General features: G+C 42.3%; 1 protein-coding gene across 1 annotated transcript in view; it reads right to left on the bottom strand.

Annotated features, from left to right (window-relative positions):
- The window catches only part of LOC134586501 (protein eva-1 homolog C-like), a 303,306-nt gene that overhangs the window by 21,586 nt on the left and 269,312 nt on the right, over window positions 1-12,408 (bottom strand). Inside the window, exon 7 of the mRNA XM_063442046.1 lies at window positions 8,432-8,596. Within this exon, the coding sequence (XP_063298116.1) occupies window positions 8,432-8,596 (165 nt within the window). The remainder of the gene's footprint in view (window positions 1-8,431; window positions 8,597-12,408) is intronic.

The following is a 12,408-nucleotide window of genomic DNA, read 5'->3' as shown; positions in this document are numbered from 1 at the left end:
AAGCAGTGTGGGAGCCGAAAGAAGTCGGTATTATTCACTGTCGAGCGCATCTGAGAGGAGATGGTGATGTAACCAAGGGAAATCGGATGGCAGATAGTGCAGCTAAGCGTGCTGCCGAATCAGGAAGACAGGAGTATGTGGGGCATATAGCTGCTCTAATACCAACCCCACTGTCTCAATGGACTCCAGTTTATACAGCTCAAGAAGAGGAGTGGTTAAAGACTGAACCGGGAAAGTATTTGGAGAACAAGTGGTATCAGCTAGAAGATGGAAGAATAGTTATACCAGCATCACTAGCAGTAGAAATTGTCCAGAACTATCATAACGGGACACATTCTGGGAGAGACAGTACAGAAGAATCTCTCAGGAAACATTTCTACATACCAAGACTGTCCAACTTGACTCAGGCCATTGTACGTAGATGTGTAACGTGTGCTAAAAATAATGCAAGACAAGGACCAGTAAAGCCACCAGGAGTCCAGTTTATGGGGGGACTCCCCATGTCCGATCTACAAATAGACTTTACAGTGATGCCTAAATCGGGTGGACATCGTTACCTGCTGGTAATTGTGTGCACCTATTCAGGCTGGGTAGAAGCATGTCCCACTCGTACAGAGAAAGCAGGAGAAGTTGTGAGATTCCTGCTACGAGAAATAATACCCCGATATGGACTACCCTGTTCTATAGGATCGGACAATGGTCCAGCTTTTGTTCACCAGTGCCTACAACAACTGACTCATATGCTTGGTATAAAGTGGAGGCTTCATACTGCATATCGACCCCAGAGTTCTGGTAAGGTAGAGAGAATGAATAGAACTATTAAGAACCAGTTGGCTAAAATGTGTCAGGAAACCCAACTTAAGTGGAACGTTCTCTTACCCATAGCTCTATTGCGAATCCGCAGTACCCCTACCAGAAGGATGGGCCTCTCTCCTTTTGAAATTATGTATGGGCGACCACCTCCCGTACTTGGTAACTTAAGGGGGGATTTGAGTCAGTTGGGAGAAGGAATTACCCGGCAGCAGGTTGTAGAGTTGGGTAAGACTATGGAGGAGGTACAGAAATGGGTACAAGATAGATTACCTGTGAATATTTATCCCCCTGTTCATAGTTATCATCCAGGAGACCAAGTGTGGATTAAAGAGTGGAATAATGTACCGTTAGGGCCCAAGTGGAGAGGTCCTTATGTTGTTCTTTTGTCTACCCCTACAGCGATAAAAGTAGCAGAAGTGACTCCGTGGATACATCACTCCAGGGTTAAACCAGCAGCAGTCGATTCTTGGCAAGTTACAGCAGATCCAGAGAATCCCTGCAAGATCCGGTTGAAACGCACTACTCAGTCGGAGTAACGAGGAATTATTGTGGATTACAAATTTTATTGTTACAGGTGTGAGTGAGAAGGCCATAATAAAGCCTGTCCGCTTACCATCACATAGTGTATAAGCCAGGAAAGTCTCGAAGAGACACCTGTGAAGACGAGCAGAACTCCATTCCCTGCAGCCCTCACATCCTGGAAGCTGAGGTTCCATCGCACGGACGAAGACTGAGGATGACGGCGAAAGATGTGCTTTTGATTGTGTTTATTTACATGTGTTTTTATATTCAGGAAGGTAGAGGTACCGACACTCCTAGCTGTGAGGTATGCATTAAGACTACGAGAACAGGTAACCATATTTCCCAAACCCTAATTTGGCATTCACAATATGAGTGTAAAGGAGAGGTATCAAGATGTAGATACCTAAATATAGACTATAGTGTGTGCCATTTAGGAGTAGGAGAACCTAAGTGCTTCAGTCCGGAGTATCAACCTCGTACAATTTGGTTGACTCTCAGGAATGGAGATCCTCAGGGGACCCTAATTAATAAGACGGTGTTAGAATCCGTATATTCTTCGGGTGTTCTGCTATTTGATGCATGTAAGGCGATATCAAGTGGTAGAAAGCCGTGGAATGTATGTGGGGATCTTAGATGGGAGAGGACGTATGGATCTAACGATAAATATATTTGTCCCAGTAGTAAAAATAAATATGTGAGTCCTAGATGCCCAAATAAAGACTATAACTTTTGCCCATATTGGTCTTGTGTGGGGTGGGCGACTTGGGGACAGACAGTAGATAAAGACATGATAGTGACTAAGTTGCCGACTAGCCCATATTGTAAGTCTATGGAATGCAACCCAGTCCATATACTTATAAATAACCCCGACAAGTTCCTAGATAAGTATGGAAATTTATTTGGGTTTCAGATATACGGGACGGGTTTAGATCCTGGGACATTATTGTTTATAGGAATAGAGACTGATACGGTATCCTCCCAGACTCATCAAGTATACCATTCCTTTTATGAAGAGATGAGTATAGATAATAAGATCCCCCATAGCGCTAAGAACCTGTTCATAGATTTAGCCGAAAGTATTGCCGGTAGTCTTAATGTTACCAACTGCTATGTGTGTGGAGGTACTAACATGGGAGACCAATGGCCTTGGGAAGCAAAGGAGGTAATGTCCGGTTCTGAGGCAGTTGACCAACTAATATCTGCACAAGCCGATTATCATTTGAGTGTTAGAGGTAAATCTGAGTGGAGATTAAAGACCTCCATCATAGGTTATGTTTGCATAGCAAGGAAAGGAATAATGTATAATACTTCTGTAGGAGAATTAACTTGTCTAGGGCAAAAAGCTTATGATGATGATACTAAAAATACAACTTGGTGGTCGGCTTCAAATGTCTCAGAACCATCTAACCCGTTTGCTAGATATGCCAATTTAAAGGATGTGTGGTTTGATTTATCCATCACATCTACCTGGAGAGCCCCAGCAAATTTGTACTGGATCTGTGGTAAGAAAGCCTATTCGGAGCTGCCACAGGACTGGGAAGGGGCATGTGTGTTGGGTATGCTCAAACCATCCTTCTTCTTGTTACCGATTGAAACAGGTGAGACTTTAGGTGTTAAAGTGTATGATGTGAATCATAGGAAGAAAAGGGGACCCCTAGAGATAGGTACCTGGGAAGATAATGAATGGCCTCCCCAGCGTATCATAGATTATTATGGGCCAGCCACGTGGGCAGAAGATGGTACCTTTGGTTATAGAACCCCTATTTATATGCTCAACCGCATTATAAGGTTACAGGCGGTGGTTGAGATTATCACCAATGAAACATCACAAGCACTCAATCTCCTAGTGAAACATAATACCAGGATGAGGACAGCAGTATACCAGAATAGATTAGCCTTGGATTACCTTTTGGCAGTAGAGGGAGGTGTATGTGGGAAGTTTAACCTAAGCAATTGCTGTCTTCAAATAGACGACGAAGGGCAAGCAATAGCTGAGCTTACTAGCCATATGGTTAAACTAGCGCATGTGCCTACTCAGGTATGGAAAGGGTATAATCCAAGTAGTTGGTTTGGTAGCTGGTATGAGTGGTTTGGAGGGCTTAAGGCAGTGGTAGGTGGAGTCCTATTGATCTTATTGTTGTGTCTACTCCTACCGTGTCTTATCCCCTTAGTAGTTAGGTCTGTGCAAAGCCTGATAGGAAGTATAGCAGAGAGGAAGGCTGCTGCACAGATAATGGCGATATATAAATATAGGGCTCTAGATCAGGGAGAACCAATGCAGGAAGATGAATGTTGAAGATTCACATCATAAGATAAGTCTGGTCTGGTTCAAGGTAACTTGCGGTGTAAGCAAAACTAAGGTTATGTGATGCCTCAAGTAATTGTAAAATATCAAGAGGCATCAAAGGGGGGAATGTGGTGGAATCTCGGTAAAAATTAATTTAGTAGGCCGAGATTACCACGTGGCATGTGTACGTGCATATGCTGACGTATCGATCAGTTGGTTGCACGAGGCAAGATACGATCAGTAGTGTACGGAGCATGTGCAAGAATACAGGATATAGTATTCCCCCTCCTCCATTGTGCTGGACAAGCCATGCGGTCAAACAGGAAGTTAATTCTTATTGTGTTGATTGGTTAAGAGAATGTGCGGGTGGAGCTTAATATGGGAGGAGTTATATGCCTATATAAGGAGCCTGCACTATTGTCCAGGGCTCAGAACTTGTGGTATTTTGGTGACGCTAGTCCCTCTGAGTCCCGATCGGTGATCCAATAAAGAATCTCTTCCTTCCTGAAGAAACCTGTGTCCATCTCTCTGTACTTGGCTTCCGTCAGTTTCTCCGGTATCACTTCTACCCATGCTGGAATGTTTGTGTATTTATGGCTGGGAGACATCTGTGCAAGCTTTTAATGCTCAGCTAAAACAGACTACACAGCAGCAGGTGCTATCACTTTAACAAGCAGAGCCCAGAGTGTTCTCCACAATGGCTCCATATTTATTACTATCCGGTTACTAGGTCACCGTGATTCTAGGGATACACAAGCTGTGTAGGCCATCTGAAAGAAGAGGTATTTTGGCAGGTCAGTGGTATCAAATCTTCTAATGGAAGAGCAAAGTTCAGAAGTCAAGCTTCCTACATTTCATATTCTATTTGTAGATAAAAAAAAATGTAATCCTGCCTTTAGAAATGTGTTTTTTTTTGTTCCAGTTCACTCTCAAATAGATATGTTTGGTTGTAGTGTATAACAGTTGCTAAAGTAGCCATGCATGTTTGAGATAAGTCAAGTCAAACCTAATCTGCTGGTTAGTAGCGTGTCTCTGAGAGATGTAATGTTTTAAGGGACCAAGTATATGGTGTATGTTCTAAATAGAGTTGAGGTAAAGGTTTATCAAATGACATGATAATCTAGTTCAGGTAAGGCACAGCCAGGGCAAATATTGCAAATGAGGATAAGAAATAGAAAAGTTCTCATATGTTTTCTCAATGCTGACTGCCAGGTGCAAAGGCCAAAGCTTATAGCAATGATTGAGAGCCAAGATGGAGGCACCCTGTTACAGGATCTTTTAAATATAGGGAAGTACAAACATAATATTACAATTCTGGAGAGCAGCAGGTTATATTACAGTAGAGAGATATTGTAAGTGTAGTAGTTATGCAGTTTGAGTTATATTGCACTAACAGGTGTATTTGTCAGTTGACAAAGTTGACAAAAACAGCCGAGGGTAGGTACAGTGAAGGAATTAAGTATACATTCTATGTATATTTATAAATGTAGTATGCAATTTCCTATTTGCAGCCATTCATTATCAGAGACAGGCATTACATGCAATGCGTTTAAAAGCATTGTGTGAACCTTTGGGAATAAATAGGTCACAGAGTTTATGTTATGAAGAAATGACTTATTTCACAGAAGACTGCACAGCTAAATAATTCCAAATATTTGAGAGAGAGTCTGTTTTAAAAGTTTGTAATAGACGGGACTCACACATAAATAAAGGCGTTTGGAACACCCAGGAACAATAAAAGAAATATACAAAAACCAGACATAAAAAAAACACAGACCACAATATAATGTTACACAAAGTGATATAAAAAGGTGTAAAGACATGCAACTAGGATAAAGATGGTCATGCACAATTAGCAAAGAGGAAGTAAAGGAACAATAACAGAGAGAATAATAGTGAGAGAGAACAGATGAGAGGAAGGATAGGGTTTCTCTAGATAGAGAGAGAGAGAGAGAGAGAGAGAGAAGAAGAGAGATGATTTGAATCCTTTAGAGAGAGACAGAGAGAGAGGAAAGAAAGGATTGTCGTCCCCTAGAGAAAGGGAAGAGGAGACAGACAGGATAGGAATTATTTAAACAGAGAGAAAGGGAGAGAGTATAGAAATAATTAGATAAAGAGAGAGATGAGAGTGGATAGGAGTCTCGTAGATCGGGAAACAGTACAGAGTTAGTAAGACTGGGAGGATCCACAATAGAGAGAATAGGGGAGATAGTTACACAGAGGAGGGGTCCCTGAAAATAGAATGTAGAACTAGAAGAGAATACAGGGGCAGGGAGATGACATGGAAGTTCTCTGGAAAACAAGAATTAAACTATAGAAGAGTCAGTGAAAGTGAAAGTAAAATTAGTTGGGAGAAAGAGAGAGAAATAATAAGGGAGTGCTATTAAACGAGTGAGAGAGAGAGAATATAAGATATATAAAATAGGTCCAAATGAAAGCAATAGTATGAGGGCTGAAACATTGTTCATACATTAAAATCTGATTATATTGATTTGAAGACCTGTGAGCAGGGCCGGACTGGGGATACAAAGCAGCCCTGGAAAAAAAAATGTATGCCAGCCCCATAAGTCACTATGTCATGTATTGTCACATGTAATATGTATGGCTATGTGTTGCCACCCGAGATAATATATATAATTATGTGTGTATATTACTCAATCATCTGGGGTGGCAAGACATGCATACACATACATATATGCCTTACATATTATTGGTATGTATATATATATATATATATATATATATAATATGGTGGGTAGGGGGGTTGTAAGGTGGGTAGGGGTTCTGTAAGGTGGATGGGGGGGACTGTGAGGTGGGTAGGTGTCCTGTAAGCTGGGTAGGGGGGCTGCATGGTGGGTAGGGGAACTATGAGTGGGCATGGCGGCTGTGAGGTGGGTATGGGGCCATATGGTGGGTAGGGGGACTGTATAGTGGGTAGGGGGACTGTGAGGTGGGAAGGGGGACTGTGAGGTGGAGAGGGGAGCTGTATAGAGGGTAGGGGATGTATAGTGGGTAGGGGGGCTGTATAGTAAGTATGGGGCTGTATAGTGGGTAGGGGGGCTGTATAGTGAGTAGGGTGGGGGGGTGTATAGTGGGTAGGGGGGCTGTGAGGTGGGTAGGGGGCTATATAGTGGGTAGGGGCGCTGTGAGGTGGGTAGGGGGCTGTATGGTGAGTAGGGGGACTGTATAGTGGGTAGGGGGCTGTATAGTGAGTAGTGGGGCTGTATAGTGGGTAGGGGGGCTGTGAGGTGGTTTGGGGGGCTGTATAGTGGGTAAGGGGGCTGTGAGGTGGGTAGATGGGCTATATAGTGGGTAGGGAGGCTGTGAGGTGGGTAGGGGGCTATATAGTGGGTAGGGGGCTGTATAGTAAGTAGGGGGCTGTATAGTGGGTAGGGGGGCTGTATAGTGAGTAGGGGGGCTGTGAGGTGGTTAGGGGTCTGTATAGTGAGTAGGGGGCTGTATAGTGGGTAGGGGGGCTGTGAGGTGGGTAAGGGGGCTGTATAGTGGGTAGGGGGGTGTATGGTGGGTAAGGGGGCTGTGAGGTGGGTAGGGGGGCTGTATAGTGGGTAGGGGGCTGTGAGATGGGAATGGGGGCTGTGAGGTGGGTAGGGGGCTGTATAGTGGGTAGGGGGCTGTGAGGTGGGTAGGGGGCTGTATAGTGAGTAGGAGGCTGTATAGTGGGTAGGGGGGCTGTATGGTGGGTAGTGGGGCTGTGAGGTGGGTAGGGGGGCTGTGAGGTGGGTATGGGGGCTGTGAGGTGGGTATGGGGCTGTGAGGTGGGTAGGGGGCTGTATAGTGGGTAGGGGGACTCTATAGTGGGTAGGGGGCTGTGAGGTGGGTACGGGGGCTATGATGTGGGTAGGGAGGCTGTATAGTGGGTAGGGGGGCTGTGATGTGGGTAGAGGGGCAGTATAGTGGGTAGGGGGGCTGTAAAAAAGTAAATACCTTTCAGTGTCCTTTTGGTCCGGTAGGCAGCTTTCCAGCATCGTGTGTGGGGGGCGGAGCTTGTGGGTGGGAGGCGGAGCTTCCGTTTGGGGGCAGGGCATGCAGCCGGAATGATTTCAGACTGTGCAGGGAGACTGACAGGTCTCCCTGCAACTGCTGGCAGCCACACCAGCCCCCAGCTCCTCCCTCCTCCCTCCCCTCGGACTGATTGGCTGGCACAGTCCGAGGGGAGGATTTATTATAATAAAAAGCTGTCAGCCCGGCCCCAGCTTAATGCAGCCCACCAGGAAATTTCCCGGTATCCCAGTGGGCCAGTCCGGCCCTGCCTGTGAGTGTCCTCGTTCTTTCATCCTATTTCCTTCTTTCCTTGGCTGGAGAATGCATCGACACCTACACTTTTCAAATGTGAGTTTTATATGTACGTATATTTATATAGAGAGGCAACAATAACAGAGGCAAGGAGAGTCATATTCTCCGGATAACTAAGGACAATGCCTGAGGCCCCTGGGAATTTAGGGAGGTTTAAAATGACCTCAATAAGACACCTGGGCTGTGCGTACCCATACAGCCCTATAGGACGCAGACTAAGAGTAAGAGGGAGCTATAAATGCTATTCTGCCTAGAGAACATTAAAATGTCATATATGACCAAGCTTTCTCATTTTGGACACGTATGCAATACTTTATAAATGTTTCTTTTAAAAATGTAGAGCCATATGATGGAAAATGTTGCATATCAGTTCTAACCATGTACTATTTAAAACACATGCCATCTAACTGCCCAAATCTCACAGGACTATTCCCATTTGGGAGTTTGTTTCCCTGTTGCATCTCTGCTTTAAAACCAACGTACTAAAATGCGTACCAGTGATGAAGGAGTACGCTGCCAACATGTTGCTAATAAGTGCCATCTCTGTGCTTGTCCGACCCACGGGTGCCATTGTACGATTGGAGACAGGATGTTGTGTGTTATCCATAGACAAGTTGTCGTCAACGGGGTAAAAGGCGGCTGCTCTTCCTCTTTTCTTCTCTGCATTAAAAGATAAAATTAAACATACAGTTTAGTAATCTGTTGCTATGTGGGACGTCCATATTGAGTACTCCTTATTTTTCAAAAGGTGGCACATCTGTAATATAGCTGTAATATTTCAGTTTTCACCTCTTTTACCAAGTTATGTGGGTTTAGATTTGGCATTTGTCTTTGACCTGCAGGAGAAGCATGCAATAGGTTGGCCTGTATATAGTGAATACACACTCAGCAGTCCCAATACTTGTACAGCTTACTGTTACTGTTATATAAAGGGTTAAATAATTAGGGAGACTGTGCACATTATAAGTAGAATCTAATGCCTTATGGACATATAATCATATGACTACATCTGTGATTTAGCCCTCTGGAAGCTGTGCTTGTGGCTCTGCCATTGGCTGGGATTAACTGTGACTGTGGAGGACCAGTTTGACTGTGGAGGACCAGTTAGACTGTGGAGGACCAGTGTGACTGTAGAGGACAAGTTTTACTGTGGAGGACCAGTTATACTGTGGGGGATCAGTTAGACTGTGGAGGACCAGTTAGACTGTGGAAGACCAGTTTGACTGTGGAGGACCAGTTTGACTGTGGAGGACCAGTTATACTATGGGGGATCAGTTAGACTGTGGAAGACCAGTTTGACCGTGGAGGACCAGTTTGACCGTGGAGGACCAGTTAGACTGTGGAGGATCAGTTTGACTGTGGAGGACCAGTTATACTGTGGGGGATCAGTTAGACTGTGGAGGACCAGTTTGACCGTGGAGGACCAGTTAGACTGTGGAGGACCAGTTTGAAAATGCTGAAGGAGATTTTATCAAAATAATTTTGCTCTAAAAATGTTCTAAAGTGCTAAAATTGGGTCAGTCCCCAAGGAAACCGATGAAACTCCCATTTAAAAATGTTGCTCCACTTTTTAGATCTGTAGTTGCTTATATGAAAGAAATTGGAGCATTGGTCTCTAGCTGGATATTTGTCTACTTTTTACTACCTTAAGAGGTGAATAAATATTATCACTTTTTAGACCAGAACAGATAAATCTCCCCACTTGCCGATCATCTCTGCCACCTCCTGTTTAGTTTTTTGTAGGAGATGTGCTCATCATGTTATATGTTTTAAGAAATAGGTTTGTTAGACCTGTCCATTATGCAGAGTATGCTGGTTTACCATATATAAAAGAAAAATACTTAACTTTAAAAAGTTGACCAGTTGGCTTTTGAAAAAAAAAATTCTAACGTTCTGTTCAATCCGTTCTTCCAAATTTCTTTCAAATGTTAAACAACCATTTATTTTCAGGTTAAAAAAAAAAAAAATATATATATATATATATATATATATATAAAAAAAAACTTTCTTACTGGTGATACCATGTTACCTATTTTGTACAGATTTTTGTTATTAGTTTTTCGTTAGTGTTTTTCTTTGTTTTTGGGGTTTGTTTTTTAACTAAGGGATTTATTTACTTAACTGTAAATTGTGGTGGTTTGAATATGGCTACATTTATACCAGTATGGCATAGTTGAAAAAAATGTTTCCTATTTTAGCTTTAGTGTTTACAATTTGATTTAGGTCATCACAATTCACACAGGATTATTTACTAAACTGGGAATTATCAGCAATTCTCAAAGTATTGCAAAGTTAAATCCAAAATATGCGAGGTGGATGACCAATTGACGGTATAGTGAATATCCCTGAGTGAATATAATTGATCGGCTTTGAACAGCATGTTGCTTTTGCTGTACTAAGATAAAGGTTGCTCTGCAATTGGAGAGTTACATGTTAGAATACGGTGTATAGAACATTCTAGAAGGCATGGTATGTTTGCGCACCTCTTAGATCAGAATAAAATAAATGCACTCAGCCCTTTAAAAAATAAATAAAATCTTTTTCCAAACAGGTTTATTTAATAAAGTGAGAATTCTTCAAAGTGAATTTAATGTCAATTTCACATTTAAGGCCAGAGTAGCCAAACTGAAATCATAGCTGGCTTAGATCATTTCTCCAAGTTTGACTATTTTGACCTTAAATTTTAAATTCACTTTGAATTCACCTGGAATTCTCACTTTGGCAAATAAACTCTAAAATGTTAATGGAACTTCCACCTCGGCTTTATAAAACAAGAAGAAACGCTGATTCTATGTTCAGCTCCCCCATTTATTTTATTTTTATTGAACAGCTCTGGCTTGTTTCTGGAGCCAATTAAGTAAGAAGCCGGTCAATTTATCACTTCCTCTAGTTATGTTCAGTTCACTTATTAGATTTAGCCAAAGAGCCATTTCCTTCTTCTGCTAGTAAGTAAGTCATAATTGAATTTATATAGTAAAGATTGAGCTAAAGACTGGATCAGCTGGGATATCTTACCACTTGTTGAAAAATGAACATTTTACCAATAGACAGCAACAAGCCACAAACTGCTTATAATCTAAATTAATAATCACACCCAGCATTCTGAGCAATGTGTACGAGTCTCATAGAGCAATGGGTCTCATAGTAATGTATGCCGTTTGCCACAGATATTCATAGCAAAAAACAAAAAATCCTCTTTGATGTGTGTTCAGAGCTCCGTAACAATAAATCTCATAGTAATGCATTGTGTATGTCGCAGAGCTCCATAGTAATAAAACTTAAATTTTTATTGCTAAGAGTATCACAGAGCTCCACAGTACCAAATCTTACAGAAGCAGACCCTTTGTGTTACACAGATCATCCAGGTTTTTTACCTTGAGAATTATTGTAACCCCCACCCCCTCTTGGCATATGCTTGGGAACATGACCATACAGCAATGGAAGAAATGGTCAAGCGCACATGTGTCCAGACGACATCTCTCTACAGATTCCTAAGCATCATGACAAGGAGGAGCTACGGAGGTAAGTGTCTTTTTTAACTCTTTAAATACTGTTTAGTGGGATGAGAAGAAATGTCAATTCAAAATTGAGTACATATTATGACTATCTGAATATATGACATACCTCAACAACTTTGACGTCTTAAGAAGCGGGACATCGGTGGGAGGGGTACAAAGGGCGGGATATTGAAGCGATTCATGTCACTGGCAGACATTCCAAAAGGGGGTGGGTACACCTATAGAATTGACAGGTCAGTGTGTCTTGAATGCACGCCAGATTCCCTGTCAGTCAAGTAGGCTGCCCTACTAAGGGCAGATTCAGGGAGCTCTGTTACAGTGCTCTGTACTGAGTCTTGATCATAGCTGTGCTCATGCTTTGCTTTATGGGGACAGTTCCCTAATGTCCCCAAAATTAGAACACCAGGGGACAAAGTCAGTACAGGACCTGAAAATCGGGATGGTTGGAAGGCCTGTATACAATGTAATGTGTTATCATATGATATAGTGCAATATTACACAAACAATGTTGTGAAGAAATGTTGGATTTTTTGGAAGGCAATTGGTAATAAAGTTTACATAGGAAATACTAAAGAAGTTTGTAATACATCAATCTGGAGGATAGCAATACCTGTGCATCAAATAATAACAATATACCAATATAATAATATAAGATGTTTAACCAGTGACCTTAGTAGAACTACAAATAGTCATTCTTAACAAAAGCTCTCTCGTCATAAAATAAACGGCAAACATTGCTCTGTGTGATATCTGACGAGGAAGTAAATGCTATGTTTGAGCATGTTGGCCAGATCTTATCTAATTCTGAACACATTAAGATGAACAATAAACAGTAACACATTATTGTATTCTGTATCTTTAGATTTTTCTGCTCCGTCCTGGCTACATAAAGTTTGACATGGAAAGGGGTGGCAGCCCTGACGGAGATCTGACAGGATGGGGCCCTGACAGAGA

Source organism: Pelobates fuscus, chromosome 2 (genome assembly GCF_036172605.1).
Source record: "Pelobates fuscus isolate aPelFus1 chromosome 2, aPelFus1.pri, whole genome shotgun sequence".
Classification (NCBI taxonomy): Eukaryota; Metazoa; Chordata; class Amphibia; order Anura; family Pelobatidae; genus Pelobates; species Pelobates fuscus.
Note: the sequence above shows the minus strand (reverse complement) of the source record. Positions and strands in the feature narration are given on the sequence as shown.